The sequence below is a fragment of the Lygodium microphyllum genome, chromosome 15 (assembly GCF_053477565.2).
Source record: "Lygodium microphyllum isolate KBCC chromosome 15, Lygodium_microphyllum_v1.1.10, whole genome shotgun sequence".
Taxonomy (NCBI): domain Eukaryota; kingdom Viridiplantae; phylum Streptophyta; class Polypodiopsida; order Schizaeales; family Lygodiaceae; genus Lygodium; species Lygodium microphyllum.
In genome coordinates, this window is record NC_141149.1 from 94617120 (window position 1) to 94639219 (window position 22100).

General features: G+C 40.3%; 1 protein-coding gene across 1 annotated transcript; it reads left to right on the forward strand.

Annotated features, from left to right (window-relative positions):
* The first annotated feature begins 2287 nt into the window (after positions 1–2287).
* LOC148024782 (glucan endo-1,3-beta-D-glucosidase-like) lies at positions 2288–6091 on the forward strand. Its single transcript, XM_087693615.1, has 2 exons — positions 2288–2297; positions 5028–6091. Exons 1-2 carry the CDS (start codon positions 2288–2290, stop codon positions 6089–6091), a joined length of 1074 nt encoding a protein of 357 aa, XP_087549741.1.
* The last annotated feature ends 16009 nt before the right edge of the window (positions 6092–22100 follow it).

Consider the following 22100-nt stretch of genomic DNA (forward strand, 5'->3'; position numbering starts at 1 on the left):
TTTATCAATAGCCTCAAACCCTCCACCTTCATATAAAATACTACCTTTTTATAAATAATGTAATGCCTAAATTTATTTGTCACAAATACCATCCTAGGGCACGACTTCTTCATATAGCTATAATTAATTTAAGATATTCCCAATTTACAGCTAGCAAATGCAATTCGATGATACCACTTCTCCTCCCAAATTTGGGCTAAACATTAACTAATGTTATGTATTGTAGCTGCTAAAAATATATAGAAGACCTCACCTCTTTTGGGTGCTCTCAGGATTGGCACTTTTTCCTTGCTTTACATCCTCAAAGGATACTTCACATGGGTCACTCCAAACAAACTCATAATTGAAGGATAGTAGATTCGTTAATGGCAACGTTCTCTCTACTAGTGCATTGATAAAGGGTTGGTCGTAATACTAGTCAAGCTAACCACATGACCCAATAGCAATCCATAAGTCACTCCAAAGACACACTTCCTTGGATTAAGAGAAATGCAGAACTACTTGCAACTTGAAAAATATTTTCTTAGAATAACCAACTATCTCTCCCTTGTGGTGGTTGCCCCTAGATCATCACTAAAGATTTTCAACTCCTCTCGGAAAATATAATCAAAAGTCTTATCAGTTGTATGTTGCCAAGAACCAAGTGCATTGCATAATTGAAATGCCATATTATGATATGCAAAGATTTCGAATATAGTAATAAATATTGTTTTCAACTTGTACTCCTTTGCAACAACAATTTGGTTATATCCAAAAAAAGAGTCCATGAATGAATAAATATCTCTACTTGCCAACTGATCTAAAATCTAGTCAATAAATGAAACTGGATAGTAATCTTTGACCATCTACTTATTGAGCTCCTTAAAATCTATGAAAAGTTGGATTTGATTATTCTTCTTTTTCTTGATAACTACCAATGAATATCACTCCATATGTTGCATAGGAAATATCAAGCCAGCCTTACACAATTTTTGCAACTCCTCAAATAATCCATCCCTTAGTTCAAGAGGCATATGTCTCACTTTTTGTTGCATAGGGCAGCTACCTTCCTTTAAGGAAATGGTATGCACATCCAAATTGGGAGGAATACTCCTCAACTCATCATAGCTCTAGGCAAAGATGTCATGGGATTCGATGGGAGTTTATCTCAACAGGTTTTACATTATCCCTATCATCTTCTTTAACCTTTTATCCTCTTGTAATGGCTCACAAATCGGAATCCTTAGTGGTATTAACGTGCATAGATTCGATAAGGCTGACTCCACTACCACTAGGTAGCTCCTCTATCGTAGCTTTTTCTCTTTGCAGTATTTTTTTTGGTCCTTCATCACATTGAAGGTTGTTCCCTTGTACTCGATGATTTATTAGACTTGGCTGCATACTTCCTTGCTAAAGAAAGCTGATCTTACTCTAGAAAATACTAGCTAGATGGTCGAACTTCCCACATATGTCACATTTGACATTAGGGCAGTAACTGGGGAAGTGTTGACAGCCACACCACTTACAACGAAACCCTGATGGACCCACCTCTTTAGGATGTCAACTTCCTATTAAGTTTTGCTTCTTCTTTAGGAAATTAACATCTATGCCTATTTGTCTATATTGTTCCATTGTCATATCAATATAATGCTTCATCATGTCCTTGACTTTGCCAAGGGCGTTTGATGCACTACACTCATAGCGGCGATCATCTACTTTATGTTCAGTTGGTCTAACTAGCTAATTAGAGATCCATTACTATTGATTAATTGGAATGACATTAGGGTTTGTCACTTGGCCTCCACTATTTAGTGGAGCTATCTAGCTAGTTGTCACCATAGTCACATTAGAAGGATCTGGTAGCATATGGGCACACTCTGCATTATGCTTCCTCTCCTATTCAGATTGGTAATGGGTGTTCCTTGTCTTTCATTAGTCAATGCCAAATTATTTCCAAGTCTAAGACTCAAATTTAATTTTTCCCTAGAGGTGTAGGCCGCTTGCAATTGTTACTTTACCTCCTTTGCTCATGTAATAGCAATGTTAATATGAACGAGAGCAACACTACTCAACTACATCTAAATATTAAAGTCCATCCCATGTAAAAAGTACTGTAATTGAGTAGCAATTGGAATGGAAATATGGGTTTGTAATTTATGAAACACTTTTTTTTAGTTTCTTGGTATAGACTTGAACATTCTCATGAGGTTCTTGATGTGTTACATTGAAAACACATAGCCAATATTGACCTCCTCTTTTAGGGGCAAACTCTCCTTGGAAGGTTGCAAAAAATAGATCAATTGTAGTTATGGTTCCAGGTTCTAGGTTGTGATACTATATTGCAACTCCTTCTTTCAAAGTCATATTAAAGAACATCATTAGATATCCCTCATCTTGAATTCAACAATTGAACATTAACTTTTGGAACTCATTAATGTGGAGCTCCACATCTTCCTCTACTAACCCATTAAAAATGGGTAGAGAAAATCCAAAGGCTAGCAAATCTAGCATGCCTATAGGGATTGCAATAGGTTGTGCCACGATGATGATTGGATTGGCTAAGGATATCTAAACTAGTGGAACTACTATCCCACTCAAGGTGGGATGACTGACTAGGAGAGGGAAAGTATTAGAGTTTCTTCCTTCTCTTAAATAACTACTTGTGGAACTAGGGTTTTTCCTTGTAGAGATCTCGAGATGGTCCGTTGAGGAGAATACCTCCTAATAATTTCCACCCACTTTCTAGCCCTTTCAACTTTTTCTTGCTTCTAAAACTTGGCTCGATAGTCTTTTGGATCTATTTCACTACCTTTTGGCATACACTAATCAACTAGTCCTCCCTATTGATTAAGATTCGGACACCACTACTTATTAGCACCTCCAGACAAATGCACAACCTGTCTGGACCAAAAATGGATCCAACAAAGGATCCAAGGCTCTAGCTGGGCCTTTATGCTCAATCAAAACATCTCACCGCCTCGCGTCTAGGAGCGTCCATGGAGGCTACACACTTTGAGCTAACTTGAACAAGCATTTGTATTGTTTATAGTCTAACATATCCCTTCCCAACTCCTCATAGGGAGTACCCAAACATAATGGTGTCTAGCACCTTAGAACATACACAATGAGCACCCCTTGATTGACTAACATGACCCACTAGGGCTCTCCTACACCTCAAAGATTGGCCTTAAGATATGCCATTCAAATATATAACACATGCGACACGTAGTCCTCTCTTTACAAAAATCGTTTCAGGAGATAATTTGTATCCTCACTTTATTAGTCCCCAAAGAAATGAATGTACTAACCCTATAGCTTGAGACTTCTCACACTCGCAATGTGGGTCAACATTTAAGAAACCAACAAGTGTTATGCAATCCAGGAGGGAGCTCATACTTTTTTGATATCATGTATATGAAATGCAATGTAAAGGTGAATGCCTACAAGTGCACAAACAATTTATTAAATCAAATCAGCAACATGGGTGTGCACAACCAATTCTTTTTATGGTTTTCATACTACTAGCATACTTGTTGCATTGCATAGGGATAGCACCAAGCATACTCGTGCTATTGAGCCCTTTAACACTTAAATAAAATAAAATCTATATGCAAAATGCACCGAATAAATTAGATGTAAAAACCATGATCACCACTCATAAATCTCCCTCTCTCCCTACCATTTAATGTTATGCTTGCGGTGGTAGGTGTAGAGTATGTTTTCATATCATTTTGTTGTCTAAAAAATGATAAATCATGCACTATAACATGGAAATGGGGCTAAGCTAAGGCTAAACCTCATGACTTAGGCCCACTATACATCCACAAACATATTTTTAAAATTTTGGTGCATAAAATCTATATTTTCCATTTAAAATCTACTTTTTTATTTTTTCTATTTATTTATTTAATAACTACTCTATTTTTTGATTTTCTAATTCAGCCTAATAAGGACTACTAGCTTAGATTCACCATTGTCTTTCATTTCATCTTGCAGAAACATGATTTTCCCACCCAAAATAGAAAAAATCATTTTTTTCCACTTAAATTTCAAATTTTGGGCTTTAAATTATTATTAAAGATCACATTTAACCACAAATTTTGCATACTATCACTTGTAGCCTTCAAAGACATATCAAACAAGGTTCATACAAATTTTCATATCATATGCACTTCATTTGGACTATAAACTGTCAAAAACAAGAAAATTTTCTTCATAAAATGGACGTATTGCTAAATTGCGTGTTTCGGGTCATGGAAATTGAATGCATGGACAATCATCAAACCTGCCATCAATCTCCACATAGCACTTGACATCACTTCTCAGCATCCTCTCAATCTTGCATCAATCCGGTGCATGTCGAACAAGCATTCTTCATCCTGTTCTTGATCTCTTTCTATTGCATGTGTGAATGGTCTCTTGGAGGAGAGAGAGAGAGAGGAGAGAGAAATATAGATTTTTGATCTACACAACCAAGCAACCATTCCTCACATGAAGACCAGTGAGAGAGAGCAAAAATTTGAAGAAGTAGGCCTACATCTTCAGATCTATAGATTGCTTTTTGGCTCCAAACCCCCCTCTCCATAAAATCGTCATAGAGTGAGGACGGTGCCCCTCCTCTACTTCACACCTTAAAAAAATGCCCCCCTATAATTGTGAAATTTTGGGGGCCAATAGTCCCAAGGCCTATGCCCTTTCAAATCTTGGCCATTATTTTGACCCCCTAGCCTCAGATTCCTCTCGCATTCAGTGCTCGATTCTGCAACTGAAAATTTATGCATGCCCCTCTTGAAGTCTTGAACTTTCTACATGCTCGTCTTGAAGTCTTGAACTTCCTGAAACCTTTCCTGCTTTGAGCTGGCACTCAAAAAAATTATGGAAAATCTACAGCCACTATGTAGGATTGTCTTTTGAAATAATTTGAATTCTCATCTTCCATGGCCACTTAAAATTGTTGTGGATTCGTGTTGTCGTAGTGCTGCGCATCCGAGGTGTGAAATCCACCAAAAAGTTGTGTGTGTGACATTTGTTACTTTGTACATATTTAGGTTTTGTGCTTTGCCACTCTATAATTGGTGAAAGAAACACAGATGCCACAGAGATCTTGAAGACTATTGTTGGCAAGGATGTTGTGTCATACTATGATGATCTGAGTGTATCTCTTCAGCTTCCAGGTCGACTCACAGTGCCTCTTGTGAGAGGGTCTCCTTATGTCACATTAATATTTGATGAGTATTCCATGTTGAAAATTTCCTCCATTCATGAGGTTTTGAAGGTTACATCAGATGAAAGTTGCACCAAGCACAAGGTTACAACGAGCATTGGCCAAACCTGGCTAATAAATAGCTCTGATGGTGTGTACTTGTTTGCAAACCTCACTGCAAGTCAAAATTTTAAGGGAGTTTTAAGAGTTGTATTGCTTACAGGGGATGATAGTGCTGAAGACATTTTGGATAGGTTCAGTACATCCTATCCCATGCAAGGGCATGCTGATCTGTCTGTTCCTTTCCAAGTAAAGTATGATTGGAAGAAATATGGTTGGGGGGAGCTGCTGATGTTGAGTCTCCCAATGCACAGAGATATGATGTCCTCTACTCAACTACAGCGTGTATGTCCTGCTCTGTTTTATAATGGCATGGATGGTGAAATGATAGGAGTGGTGGGTGATTGTTGGATTCTAAATGAAGTTCCCATTTCTGTGGGTTGGTATTCTTCAAAGGGCATCATAGATCCTAGGTCTCAAAGATTGATTGCTGAGGCATTGGACCGTGATGTGAGTGAGCTTAAACCAATCACTACTGATTCTTCATATTTCTATGGTAAAGCTTTGGCCCGTGCTGCCAGGCTGGCACTGATAGTAGAGGAGGCTGGGCGTCTCGATCTGCTGAATCCAATTAGGGATTTCTTGGTGCAGTCATTGACACCTTGGATGGATGGAAATTTCGTTGGAAATTGTTTTCTTTTTTATCAAAGATGGGGAGGATTGACAAGTCGCAACGGATCAACAAATTCCGAAGCAGATTTTGGGTTTGGAGTATATAATGACCATCATTATCATTTGGGTTACTTTTGCTATGCTGGGGCAGCTCTTGCAAAATTAGATCCAATCTAGGGAAAGAAAAACAAGCCTTGAAAAAGAAAAAGAAATGGAAAATGTGGGGAAAGTATCAAAGAAGAGGAAAAGCTTAAGAGATCGCTCCTTTCGATCCCAATAGGAAGAAGAAGAAGAAGGTCGTCATTCAAGAACAAGAGGAAACAGGAAAACAGTGGAATCTAAATGGCACAGAATTGTAAATTGTTTGGGGGGCAACGATTTTGAGGAGGAAGCTGATGACGGCAATGTTATAATCTCCTCTTCATCCAAAAGCTCTTCAAAGGTAAAATTCTCTCTATCAAACAACGACTCCACAGGGGAGGTCGTGGACAAGCCAGTCATGCGCCAGAACATCTTGCTAATTTACAAAACTGCACGCCAGGAAAAACCAGTCCACTGGAACTCAAAATTGCTTCCGTGGTGCAAACGCTGCAACATTTTCCTAAAGTTTATGCAAACATCGCGAGAAGGACTCTATAGCAAACAAAGATTATCACATAGGTTCAGAAGCGACCAAAGATGATGCTGTAATAGGTGCAGACAAAGCAATGAGGTCAAAACTGACAACGTTGCGTAGCAGCTTGCTTGAACAGGAGGTTCACAAATGCCTTATACAAAAAATGCTTGAGTGGCAGAGACAAGTCGATGGTTTGAGCCACTGGATATTTGAATGCAGAGATTGGGATCTTTTCTTCCCTCATAGGCACAAACAAAGATAATGCATTGAATAGGCATGTGGAATGCATATCCTGGAAATGCACGTCCTCTTCGCATATCTGCTAATGCTAAAAACAACAATTATGGCTATATCTGTGTCAAGATTGTGGGAGAGAAGGAAGGAGTCTCGCTTGAAGCTTTCTTGCTTACACAATGGGGGAAGACACACAAGGGTGGAGGCTAAAAACAATTTTCCTCTTCTTAGTTGTGTAAGCCAAAAGAACTCTTATACAAAGAAATAGAAGAACCCTATATATGGGTCTCAAACCAAACTCAACTAACTAAGGTGGCATACTAACTGAGCCACGAACTAGAGTAGATAAGAATAGCTATCATGTAGCTATTATTCATGGGCGGTGTACCAACCGCGTCTGCAACTGACAAGTCGGTGACATAAATACACAACGGTCACCCTGGCGTATCACGAGTGGAGCTCGATATCTCAACACTCCCCCTCGAGCTCAATCCCAATTCCTGCACACCAAGCAGGTCTCTGAACTTGCGCAGCTTCTCTGCGCCCAATGCCTTCGTGAATATGTCAGCTACCTGATCCTCTGTGCTGACATAAACTAGATCAATAAGACCTAGTAAAACCCTCTCTCGCACATAGTGATAATGCACCTCAATGTGCTTTGTTCTAGCATGATAGACTGGGTTATTTGCCAAGTGTATACTACTCATGTTGTCACAATAAATGACAACTGGTCCATCTGTAGACTGATGCATACCATAAAGTAGCTTATGCAACCAAGCTACCTCACATGCAGCCATTGCTACACCCCTGTACTCAGCCTCTGTGCTCGACAAGGCAACTGTAGGCTGTTTCTTGCTGCTCCAAGTGACTGCAGCACTCCCAAAAGAGAACACATATCCACTGGTAGATCGTCTATCAGAAATACTACCAGCCCAATCAGCATCAGTGTATCCATGCAACTGTATCTGAACCCCAGTCTCATAAAATAGTCCATACTGCAATGTGGACTTCACATACCTGAGTATGCGTCTAGCCGCATCCAAATGTGGTTTCCTTGGAGCCTGCATAAACTGACTTACCAATCCAACAGCATAGCTCAATTCTGGCCTGGTAATAGTCATATAAATCAAACTTCCTACTATGCGTCTGTACATAGTAGGGTCTTCTAGAAGCTCACCTGCATCTGTGCTCAGCTTCACATTCTGCTCCAAAGGAACTGAAATAGGCTTACAGCCTGTCATCCCATATTTGGACAGCATGTCCAATCCATACTGCCTCTGCAAGAGCTGAATCCCACTTGGTGATCTAATCACCTCAATGCCCAAGAAATAACGCAGCTCTCCCAAATCCTTCATCTCAAACTTCTGCTTCAATAGCATTTTCACATGAAGAATATCTTCATCACTGTCACCTGTCATAATCAAATCATCAACATAAATGACAAGTAGCATAATACCTTTCTCTGTTTTTCTCACATTAAGTGAGAAATCTGCCTTGGAAATCTGAAAGCCAATAGTGACAAGATACTGTCCTATCTTGTCAAACCATGCTCTAGGTGCTTGCTTCAAGCCATACAAGGCTTTCTTCAACCTGCAAACAAACTCAGGATGAACAGCATGCACATAACCTGGTGGCTGCTCCATATAGACCTCTTCTTGCAAATCACCATGCAAGAAGGCATTCTTTACATCCATCTGATGTAAAGACCATCCCTTTGATGCAGCCATAGCAATGACTGCTCTTACGGTTGCCATCCTTGCAACCGGACTGAATGTTTCTTCATAGTCAATGCCATATGTTTGTGCATACCCCTTGACTACTAATCTTGCCTTGTATCTATTCACAGAACCATCTGCATTGTGCTTCACCTTATAAACCCACTTACAGCCAATTGCATTTTTACCTTTGGGCAAAGGTACCAATTCCCATGTAGCATTTTCTTCCAAGGCATCCATTTCTTCATCCATGGCTTTCTCCCATTTTTCTTTTCCCATGGCTTCCTCAAAAGAAGTGGGTTCTGGTTCCTGTATCACTTTAACCATATATGCATAGTGAATGGCTGTAAATCCATCATATTTCAGCCTATCCACAGGATATCTAGCTCTCGTAGACCTGCGCAAAGTAGGTTCACTCCCAGGTGCTCTCAAAACATCCCTGGTCTTCCTTACTCCAGGTGTAACAATAGAAGGAATACCCAACTCATCATCAATGCTCTGTTCTGAGCCACTGGATTCACCATCCACATAAGAGTGACCTGCATTCACATCAAACATGGACTGATCAACCTTCTCTTTTCCTTTTCGTGATACCTGCATACCACTATCTGCATTACTTTGAGAAGATTCTCTTGATCTCAATCTGTCTGTCCATGGTGAAGAATGTGAACCACTACTAGAGGACGCTCCAGGTCCACTAATATTTTGTGACTACTGCTGTGAATTTTGTGCAGCATTACCATTTTGTGCATCTACATCATCAATCACATTTACTGGTTTATACCAGCTACTCATCTCATCAAAAACAACATCTCTGCTCACTGTAAACTTACGAGTAGAAGGGTTATAGCATCTATACCCTTTTTGCTGCAGAGAGTAACCAATAAAGATGCACTTCTCAGCTTTTGGATCCAACTTGGATCTCAACTCATCTGGCACATATACATAGGCAATGCAACCAAAAATTTTCAAATGAGAAATATCTGGTTTCCTACCAGTATACCTCTCCTCTGGAGTCACCCCATGTATTGCTGCAGTGGGAGTCCTGTTCATTATATAGACTACTGTAGCAACTGCTTCAGCCCAATAAAAATCTGGCAGGTCTTTTTCATTGAGCATGGCACGAGATACCTCTCCAATATGCCTGTTTTTCCTTTCTGCAATTCCATTTTGTTGTGGGGTATGACTGCATGAATATTGCTGCTTTATGCCATGCTCCTGCAGGAACCTTGCAAACTCATTTGAGAGGTACTCTCCCCCTCCATCTAACCTTAGGCATTTTATTTGCAGGCCTGTTTCTTTTTCAACCATAGCTTTAAGAGTTTTGAAATGCCCAAAAACTTCACTTTTCTTTTTCATAAAATACACCCAAACTTTTCTGCTATAGTCATCAATAAAACTGACAAAATAATGACAACCTCCAAGAGATGCAGCTTTAGTAGTTCACACATCAGAGTGGATTAATTCCAATGGCTTCTTACTCTCTTGAACATGTCTAGGAAATGGTTTCCTTGCCTGTTTTCCGAACTGACAGGCTTCACATACCTTATGCATTTCTGCAACCTTGAATTTAGGCAATCCTGCAACAATGTTTTGGGCCTGCATTGATTTAAGTCAATGTACATTAACATGACCAATGAGTTTATGCCAGATATCAATATCTGCAACTACACCAGTCCCATGTGCAAACATTGCTGCACTCAATTCAGGCATGTCTGCATCCAATGTAAACATTCTGCCCTTCTTCTTTCCTTTTGCTATCAAGTGACCTTTATTTTTCATATCCTCAACAAAGCATCCATGAGGATTAAATCTGATCTGCAAGCCCTGCTCAACCATTTGACCAATAGAAACCAGATTCTTGGTGATATTCGGAACATGAAATACATCGGACAAGTATTTCTTTTTCCCATCCTGCATAGACAAGGGAATTTTTCCAATCTGCACAATAGGATGTGCAGTATCATCACCAGTCTCCACAAATCCTGGTTTTTCCATTTTCCTTGCATCCTCCATCCATTCTGCATGACCTGTCATGTGGTTTGATGCACCTGAGTCAACATACCATACATCATTGCTTTCTTCTGCAATTGTCACAGAATTGTTCATGTGCTGCACCATGAACAAATGCTCATTTCTATTATCACCTTGTCTATTAGAAGATGCATAATTTTCTTATTGCAGTTTTCCGTTCATGATGTCATTCTGCTTTTTATAGCAGTCTTTAGCCATATGACCCATTTTACCACAGTAGTAGCATTCAACATTACTGTTTGCATTTTGACCTCTTTGCCATCCACCACGACCTCTTTGGCTCCCCCTGCCTCTAGAGTTACCACGTCCTCCTCCATAGGACTGGTTTTCTTGAGTTTGCTGCATATTCTGATTTCTACCACGGCCTCCAAATCGGCCTCCTCTACCTCTGCCTCTACCTCTTCCAGCATTTGAGTAGAAGACAGCTTCTTTTGAAGTTCCTCCTGAAGAAGATGCACCACCATTTCTCTGCTCCTCAGAAATTAGAAGAGCAATCAACTCCTCAAAATCAGGAAATCTTTCCCGGACAGAAATGGATGTTCGAAACTATGCATAATCCTTTCCTAGACCATTCAAGGTCACAGAAACTAAATCATCATCTTCCACTGGCGACCCAATGGAAGCAAGTGCATCTGCAATCTTCTTCACCTTCATGTGGTAGTCATTGATGCTCATATTTTCTCTTTGCACATTGTGCAACTCTTGCTTGAGCTGCATTTTCCTGGCTTGCGTATTTGTGCTATACATTTTTGACAAAGTATCCCATGCCTCCTTTGGCGTACTTGCATCCTGAATATGCACAATCATAGAGCCTGAAATGCTGATAGACAACCAATACATAACTTTCCTGGCTCTCTCATGCCATGCTTTAAATGCTTGCATTTGCTGTTGATTGGGAACATCAGGAAGAACTGGTTCTTCTTCATTTCCTGCAACAAATTCCCAATATCCTTTTTCCATAAGGAAATTCGTCATTCTAAACTTCCATGCTTGGAAGTTGTTCTTGTCAAGCTTTTTAGTGACAATGTGTGAAAGAGAATCAGATGCCATTACAGAACACTGCAAAAAATTATGTAACTGCAAAAAACACAGCTTCACCCTTACAAGGGAAAATCTGCAAAACTGGCGAAAGTGGTATTTGACCACACAGTCACTTCCTAGTGACGATTTTGCATCAACAGGCAACATGGATGATTCTGTAACTCCGAATGTCTCTGCACACAAGCATACGATGCAATTTCTACAGTAACTTTTCACCGACCTGTAGAACAGTGGCTGCACAGCATAAAACTGGGCCTTTTTCTGAGTGCGTGCAGAGAACTTCCGCCTCCAAAACAGGCCCCGAAATGGCCTCAAATAAAAAAAACAAGGTCGTCTTGCTTCACCGCGAAGGGCGTCTCAACCTGAGACAATACACTCCTGCACTTTCCAGCTGTGCTACCTGCAGAGATCTGCTCCCAAAACAGAAAATGAAAGCAACACTGCTCCTCTTACCAGAACACCGCGAGCTTGGCTTGCTTTCTTGAGCTCCTTACCACGAACAAGGCTCTGATACCATGTCAAGATTGTGGGAGAGAAGGAAGGAGTCTGGCTTGAAGCTTTCTTGCTTGCACAATGGGGGAACACACACAAGGGTGGAGGCTGAAAACAGTTTTCCTCTTCTTAGTTGTGTAAGCCAAAAGAACTCTTATACAAAGAAATAGAAGAACCCTATATATGGGTCTCAAACCAAACTCAACTAACTAAGGTGGCATACTAACTGAGCCACGAACTAGAGTAGATAAGGATAGCTATCATGTAGCTATTATTCATGGGCGGTGTACCAACCGCGTCTGCAACTGACAAGTCGGTGACATAAATACACAACGGTCACCCTGGCGTATCACGAGTGGAGCTCGATATCTCAACAATCTGTAGCTAATTGAATAGTGGATTCTACAAATTTTTCTGGCACAAATTAGTAGCATTGCTGCAACTCTGATGCTGCACTTTTATTGAGGAAATTGCCCTCATTTGTGTAATGTGGAATGACAAAAAACAGTATACATTGTTTGTATTTACTGGAAGGATGTTATTGATTGCAGTGTACATGTAAGCAATCAAGTTTCATGCTTCATGGAAAGACAAGGTGTATGAATACTCCAGTATCCGAGTAGATTTTCCACAGTAGATTCACTTGAATGGGCATCTAACTTCTCTGCAAAATGTAGTGTTTTCTACCATCCGGAGTATGAACATGCCCTCCATTTTCTACCACTTTTGCTGCTCACAAATCCTCTCATCTTGCTTATTTGTATGATTGATCTTCTATCTTGAAATTAGTCAAGGTCCTCTGTGGTCGCGACCTGTTTGCTTTTGAAAACCCTTGGACATCTTTGGTGAACCCGACGTGAAAGCGTTGCATTTAAATTTCAGGATGGGAGATACTTCAGCATCAATTTTAGCCTCTTCTACGATTCCTACTTTGTCCTCTACTTCAGCTTCATCATCGACTTTTGCTTCAAGTACTTCGACGGATGATTTAAAGCAGATTTTGCAGAATATGTCTATGTATATGTAGCTTCAAAATCAACAGACACAATTGTATATGCAGCAGCAGTAGTAGTTACATCAACCACAATTGTCTCAGCAAAGGCAACTATATTCAGAGCAAGAGAATGCAAACAGCACGACTAAGGTGATTGAAGTAGTTGAGAATGAAAAGAAGCTATTTGATGGCCATAATGTATCGGCTTATTTGAAGACATATGAGATCAAGATGGGATTTTTTGGAGTACCAACAGGACTTATGAGTAAATATTTTATTCGCCTTGTCACGCCCTCCTTGAGGGTAAGCGTGACAGATCTTTTCCTTCAAAATTCGCATTGGCAAGATTTTAAGAAGGCCTTGAAAGAGGAGTATTTTCTTGAGGACTTTGGGATGGCTACATGGCAGTCATTCCGAGAGTGGGTCTACATGCCAAACAAAGGTCTAGCTGCTTCAGAATTAATACGAGAATTTCAAGAGAGGTATAGTCAACTTGATGCTATTGAATAAAGAGCATTGGATGTTGAGAAAGTTGAACTTTTCTTGCAAGCTGCAGATCCTGCTCTTCAGGAAGAATTAGGAGAGCTTCTTGAGGATCACACGAAGCCTATGGGTCTTAAAACAGATTAGCAAGATGCTCAGGATGCGATCTCGACTTTGACCAAGAGGCGGATATGGAAGACCCGCCTATAGAATGGATCCATGACACCGATGCCGTCTTCTGCTCCTATGTCTGCTTCTACCCCTGTCATTTCTTCTCTTCGTCAGCCAGTTACTTGGCCTATGCCAGTGCCTACTGTTTCTAATCCTCCTGTTCCTCCTGTTCCAAGACCGATGCCAGCTCCTTCTGCTCCAAAACCATCCGCTCCATCGGTTCCTTCCTCTCTTGATGATATAATCAAAGGCATAACGGATTTGACACTGGAGTCAGTTAAAGAAAAATTGGTGGGAAAATTGAAAGAGTAGTTTGCTTCGACTGCGCCTACTATTTCTTCTAGTGTTCCTACTGCACCTAGGAGTGCTCCTAATGCACCTAGGAGAGATCGAAGATGTATTTGGTGTGATAGTATGGATCATCAGCATTGCAGGGATTGCAAATCTTTTCAAGATTCAAGGAGGAAGAATTTGGTATTTTGGGGACAAGATGGCAAGATCTCGTTGACTGAAATAGGAGCTCCACTTGCTACCAATTTTGGGAAAGGCGGAATGAAGAAATTAGTAGATGATATGGCTGCACGTACTTCTTATGTGGCAGCTAGAGGAGATGCTTCTGCATATGGAGTCTAGATTGAGAAAGGTTCAGAGAGTCAGTCAGCATTATGGACCTATGCTATGGAGACAGCAAACAAAGGGAAAATTCAGCAGACTATTTTGACTAGTGCAGGTTCTAGCATCAGATCTGAGACAGGTTGAGATTCGCCTATTGACAGGTACACTATTTATGCCTACTTGGCTAAGTTTCAGGGAGCTGATGTACTTGTTGAGGAGAAGCGTAAGAGAGATGAAGAGAATCCAAATGCAGCTAAAAAGACTAGAGGGGGTGAGTTTGTTACTCCACCTACTACAAGGCCATCTTTGAGACTAGGGCCAGAACGACAAATGGAAGATGCTCAAAAGAAAGAAAAGAGTCAGGAGCCTAGACAGAGAAAGCAGCCAAGATTTAGATTAATGTCTGATATTGAGACATCTACGGACATGAAGAAAATCTTTAATGACAAGATACTTGGCAGTGAGGTGACTTTTACTATTTCTGAGGTTTTGGGCATCTTGAAAAGAGAGTTTCAAGATCAATTCCAAGAAGTCCTGAAGAGGAAAAGATATACATTGCCTACTACTGATACACAGGGAGTTTTGATTAGGGAGTTGGATGAAGATGAGGATGAGGTTATGGTTGAGAATGCATCTGTTTTTCCGCAGACAGAGAAGAGAGTTTAGCCTATGTATTATGTTGAAACTGATGAGCCTATCTTGGTACCACGTAGTCATTTTTCGCGGAGTCATTGGGCTAGGACAACTACAGAAACGATGGTAAAAATTGGAGAGAAACAGGTGCCTTATGTTGCTTTGGTGGATCATGGTTCAGAGATTAATCTCATAGCTCATGGAGTTTATGAAAGTAATAGATGGCCTATGGATGCAGAGCATGGGTGGTGTATGAGAGCCGCCAACAACACTGCAGGTGATTTGTATGCTACCTGTCCCAGTGTCAAGATTTCTATTGGAGATCTAGAGGAGGATTTCCATTTCTTTGTGCAGGATTCATGCTCTTACCCCATAATCCTAGGACAGTCATTCATCACAGAGATGCGCATGGAGACAAAAGTAATGGATGATGGATCTGCTTATGCACGGATTCACAATAAAGATGATATGAGAGTAGTCTAGTTTATGACTGTGTGTGTAAATCATGCTAGAAACAGGGATACTCTTCGAGATGCACCTTTGCCCACTGTGAGGGATTCGGGTTTTCATTAGGTACCGCTGTCCCGCGAGACGACGGTGGTACAGAGCAGAGGAGATTGGAGTTCTCGTCTCCTGGCAGCAATGTTTTCTCCTCCAATTTTGTTGGAATTTCAGCAAACAGTTCGATGAGTTATCAGAAGATTTCTAAGTTGCCTAGAGGTGCCAGGCAGTACATATGTAGGAAGGAGAAAGATTTGAAAAATGCAGGTATTTTAGAGGATGATGAGCATATAGATGGGATGTATGATAATATGGTTTGTGTAGATACGATGACAAAGATGGAAAATATGCTGAAAACTGATATGCTGAGTTGTCACAGTAATGTATCAGTGCAATCCCTGGACATGTTTCATGAAATTTTAGATTTTATGTCACAGATAGAGTCAGAGGCTGAGGTGACTCAGCAAAAAGTGTTGAGTGCTGAAGAAATTCAGCAAACAGAGTTTCCAGCTAATTATGATCAGCCTACAGAGACATAGAGGGCTGAAAACTTTCAGTCAATAGAGTTTACTGCTGAAATATTTTAGCATCCAGAGTTTAGGGCTACTCCTATGCAGTCCATAGAGCAGAGGGCTGAGGATATTCAGCCCACCAGAGGGCAGAATTGTTGATTTACAGCATGATTTGAGTAATGCAGAGGATCATAATGAAGCCAAGGTTGACATGAAATAGAAGACTGTGGATAAGAAGGTGAAGCTGGTAGCTGGACCGCTTCCACCTGACAGTGATCAGCAAATAGAGAGGGCTGCCAAGCAGCCAATTTTGAGGAATCCAGAGCATATAGGCCATAAATTTTTAGCAGGGACTCTTGCTGAATTAAAAATTGGAAATGGTGATTTCTTGCTACCTTCAGAGAAGCAATGCTTTCAAGATATGCTTGAGCGACATGGAAGGGGGTTTGCTTTCAAGATATGTATGAGCCCCTAGATTCTATGGACCATTTAGGATCATTCATAAAATTAATGACAATGCATTCAAGTTAGAATTACCACCTCATTGGAAAATTCACAACACATTTCACATTAGTTTATTGAGACCATTTAGAGGCCAATTACCTGTACACCCTGTTTATGAAAACCCACCTTTATTAGAGGAAGAGACTGAAATACTTGAACCTAAAGCTATCATAGACACTGACTTTATGACCACTAGAACTGGCCGAAGGTATTCTAGATATCTAGTTAAATTTAAGAACCATCCTGTAGAGGAAGCACAATGGATGCACGCTAGAGACTTAAATGCTTTCCCCACTCTGTTAGCTCCACATTGAGCTAATAGCAATTGAGGTCAATTGCTATCCCACCCCGGGGGTATGATGCCAGGAGGCATATTTCACGGTGGATTCCGTGCCACGGTGGATTCCGTAAGGTTTTACGATGGATTCCGTAAACTTTTGATGACCAGGGCTCATACACAAAGTGGATTCTTTGTGCGAGAAGTTGATGGGGACGCCTGTCCTTTTCAAGTGTTTCATTAATTTAGTGTGTACATGGGTGATTCCATAGCGGGTGATTCCGCAAAATGCATATTAAATTAATAAACGTTTATGAGTTTAGAGTGTGCACTCGTAATAAATTAAGGTTAGGATTTATTTCTAACGAGTTGATTTATTTATGTAGCTGAAGACTGCTAGGTATTCACTTTTTTCGGTTTAATTGTATTATTTTACTAACGATTGTGAATGCTTCAGTTGATGTGTAGAGATAGCAGCAGTGGCGGAGGAAAGCATTGGTGGATAGCGAGTATTCGATCTATGGATTATATTTTGATAGGTGCCACGCCTATATTTTGTCATGTCTATTGAGGCATTGATTATTTATTATTATTTTGTATGCGCCCATGCACACGGTTATGTTATTTCTATTTGGACATTGTATTGGGCGTGCCAGACTCTTTGGGCACCGTCCATTAGCTTTATTTCTATTTTTGTGTTAAAGCAAACTCAAAAGCTAAAAGCTTGATATATTTTGGTAAATTGGGCTATTATTGAGCATGAAGATGAAATATACATAAAATACATGCTTTGTGAAGCGCTCACACAAGGCATGGGGGGAGATTGCACCCAATTGGTCTCTTGCTCTTGTCGTTCATGCTTTTTACCTTGTAACTTGTGCAAAAAGTAGAGTTCATTGTTCTTGGGAACCTTCCGGCATTCACTACGCGAGCATACAGCGTCTGATCTGCGCACCAGGAAATGCATTTCTCTATTTCTTGCCCATGATATGAGTTTTACATGGTTCCTTCATTTTAGTTTGGAGATAGGTGAGCAACTCGTGAGCAACCATACCTTGCTTATGCATCTTCTTTAATATAGTAAAACTAATGTGACTAAATCTTTCGTGCCAAAGTTTACTTGTGCCCACACCAGCACTGATTGTAAGAGCACTTAGCTCATACAAGTTGTTCCTTCTTTCTCCTTTGCTAACAACTTTGCTAGCTCTGTAAATAATTTATGTACCTATCTTAGTGAATCTCACCTCATCGCCAAGATGAGTATTAGAAGTAACTCATAGTGGATTTCTCTTAATCTCAGAAACATACAACATATTTGAAAGATTTTTGAGTTCATCATTCATGCTAACAAAGGAAATAGTATATGTGCTCTTAGCAAGGCATTTTTAATAATTTCCAACCGTCATAATGATGGATTCTTGTAGAGGCTTTATCTAGTTTGTGTTGTTTCATACGTAGGGGGATAAGATATCCCCCCTTACCATTATCAATTCAGTGACTCCTGGTTATCATGCTTCGAATGACAAACAAATCTTGGCTGGATTCTTTTTTGTTTTCATAGTCTCCTTACTCTAGAGAAGTTAGTGCTAGATATTTCTTGCGTCGAGGAACACATTTCCTCAATGATCACCATGAATAACTCCAAGTCTACTTTAGTCTTATTAACTATCTCCTTCCCTTTAGTATTCACAATACCATTGTTTTCATCTACCTTCTTTACATGACAATTTGCAATTTCATGTCCTTTCTTCTTGCAGTAAAAGCACTCTCCTTAAAACTTTTTCTTACCACCCTTCTTCTTTTTGTCATTGTTGGTAGAGGAACTACCTTTGCAATAGATAAGAGCATTATCAATGTTAGCACCAAGAAGTATTTGACATGCTTTCATCTCAAAATGTAGTCCTATGGGATGTTCTTATTATAGGATATACTCATAGATGGTAGTTCATGAATCACTGAGCTGTTTATGAAGTCATGCTAAATGATCTTGTTTTGCTTTAATGGGCATGCATGGCTATGCTAGAACTAATGCATTGTTATTCTTGCAATTTCAAGACTCGGATATATTTCCATCTAGACACATCCATTCACAATGCTTTTAGGCAATGGTTGGCTAGCCTTTAGTGAGCCTTTAGTGAGAGTTATGTATGCATGGCACTCATGTATAGCTATGTATGGTTCTTCCTCAAACAGTACAAATAGAAGGCTCCAAGAATGGTTGGTTTTCAAGTACATTTAGTGGCTAAATGTCCCACTTGATGGCACTTTCTGCACCATATATTAGAACGCATCACATCTCTCCCACCTCCTGCAGGAGTGGATATATTGGCAGTAATCACCTTCAATATCTGAAACTGCTCTATAATCACACCCATAAGCTCTTTCTTGATACTTGCCACAGAATTGGACAGGTAGTACTTTAGATATTTACTTCATGGAGTACTTGTAGTAGCGTTTTGGGAAGCTTCTGTCATTACTATATACACTAGTTGGGTTGATCCATGAGGTTCTCTATTCTAGTTCTGATTAAGAGCTCCTCTTGAGACTTGGGGTTGTTGATTCTAGTGGGTAGGATTCCATTGTTGCTCTTCAAAACCTTCACACTTGAATTTAGTGAGGAAGGCCTCATCCCATGTGCCAAAAGTTACTATTACTTGTCTCTCATACCACTGAAATGCCCTTTGAAAGTGGTGCAGAATATTCCTAACCAATGCTCAAGGATTCTGTCATTATTAGCCACACATACTACCATAAACTCTGGTACATGAAGATTAGGGTCTTCGTTGTACTCTCCCTTAAAAATTGGCAATGGGACTACATTTGCTGGCCTGTCATCAATATTTCCAAGACAAATCTAACTAAGAAGGGGACCTTGAGTTGCCACGGGGACTTCTGTAAAGAGTTCTTTTAAGGTGTCAAAGGAGGCTTCTGCTCTACAAGCTCATTCTCGGACTTGATTCTTGCCTTCTCTCTTTTCACATACCTCTGGACTCATTCTACTGCTTGCCTCTTGATTGCATTATTCATTAGGGGATTGGCTCCAACTAGTTGGTCTGTACTCAATAGAATAGAGTCAGAGGGGGCTTCAGTCTCTCTCTAGGGAATTCTTTGACTAGTATCTCTTGTACTTCCTTCTTTTCTACATCTCTGAATTCAGCCTTCAAACCACTACAGAGAGGGAGATATTCCGTTCTCTGGAGGTGTCAAAACTCATTCTTGTGAGAATCATTGTTGTACCATCATCATATGATGCCAGCTTTTTTGACAGTTTCAATAGTGTATGTTGTGAAGAATACTCGATCCACCAAGTTCCAGTGGGTTGCTAATTGGACAAACAGGAGATTGTCAGTACACCATGTATCCCACATGTCCTCTTGTTGAGCATCTAAGAAAAAATTCCCAACTCTTTTCTTTCTTGTTTTCGTGAACCTCCACTAACCACGACTCTTGAAGCTTCTTCACGATCTCCCACTTGATGATGTCCAGAAACTTCTTAATGAATGCCAAGTCTTCCATGGATGGTCATTCTCTCTATCTCATACCCAACAAAAGACCTATGAACTTGCTTCCAATTTGGTAGAATTAGAAGCGGCCCCAATAACGCATGCAAAGAAAGGAGAACTTGTAATTCCAAAAGAGCACATTTCTTCTGCCAAGACTGTGAAGTTCAGTCATCCTAAGGAAAAGCAGAGCAATGTAGTCCAAGACAATGAAGTACAGAGTACTACAGAGCCACAGAGAGCAACAGAGACAGTTACAGAGAAAGGACTAGAGGTCCAAGAAATAGAGGATGCGGAAGGACCTTCTCATGAAGAAGAAGTGCAAATGTTGCCTCTCCTAGAAGAAAAAGGGAAGATAAAAGTGGGCATGGCCCCATTTCCCAGCTGATTGGAAAAGCCTATGAATCCTATCAAAGAGTATGATTTGGTCAAAGACCTAGACACTTTTAAACCAAACTTTACATTCCGATAGTTGCTAATGTTGTCTCCTAGCTATCGAAAGAAACTCAAAAGCATACTAACTAGAAGAAGAGGCCTAAGAATTGTTCCCTTTGTGGTGACAAAGTCTAATAGAGCCTCAGAACCCATGAAGGAAGTAGATGTGGCTAACGCGTTCCTAGATCTTGGAACCCCAAAGATTGGTGTATGGATTGAAGGGTGCTTTATTTCAGATGCATTGATTGATGGAGGCTCATCAGTAAACATAATGATGGATGTGACAATGAAGGATCTAGGCTTGCAAGAAATGCAGCCTATGCAATGGTTTATCAGACTAGTAGACCAAAGTAGAATCAAGCTGTTGGGCATTCTCCCATGCATAAAGACAACCCTCACAGGAAGAGACTATTGGCTAACATATCTGGTGGTCAAACCAAATTCCTACAGGACCTCATTTCCTCTACTGTTGGGAAGACCTTGGCTTTTTGAAGCAAGAGCAAGGACGGATTAGCTTAACACTAACCCTAGGCAGAGGATCCAATAAAGTAGTATTGAAGTTGTATGGATCGCAAAAAGGCAATGGATCCACATCCATCAAAGTTTAATAAACTCCTCCAATGAAGTAATAGATGGTACATCAGGAGATGAAGAGGTCGTCAAGTAGATCCTCTCCAAGAAACAGAGGTGTAGTCCCTAACAGTGGGCATTGTAAGCCAACTCCCAAAAGATGCAAAGTCCTTTTCAATGGGTAAATACTTCCTACTTGAGCCAGGAACGACTTTTGAAATCACATCTAACAGTGTGATAGAAGCATGGATGTATTGTTCTCTCTTTTACATGGCCATAGTAGAGCTAGAGAAAGAGGTAAAAGGCAAAGTAGAGAACCTGTTCTTCTCTTACAAACCTCCTATACAGAGATAGAGCTAGAGCTTGACGAGAATGATGATGAATTTGAAGAAGAAGATTATGAAAGCAAGATATAATAATATATTCCATCCGAAGAAGGCATGGATGAAGAGGGAGTCCCAGAAGCCTTAGAAGCAGAAGACTTCATGCTATTGGACAGAATGACGATGGTACCCTTTGGACTAGTAAATGGACCTTCCCATATACAAAGCTTTTATAAGAAATGGATTAAGAAAAATAAGCCATCTTTTATTAGTGGTTCTTGCCACCGCATCTACCCTTGCTAAGAAAGGATGATGATGATACCCCTTGTCAACAAGCACCATCCCCAAGGGCCCAACAGAATTTCAAGAGTCCTTGTTATGTGACGTTCTTGGATGCATCCTCAGAAGAGGAGTCCTCGAGCTCCTAGGTAATTAATACCCAAACCAAATCTGAGATAGCCCTGATACCATTTTAGCATCCCAATGAGCAACCCAAGTCCTCATTAAAACAAGAAGTGTCTAGTGGGACATCAAAA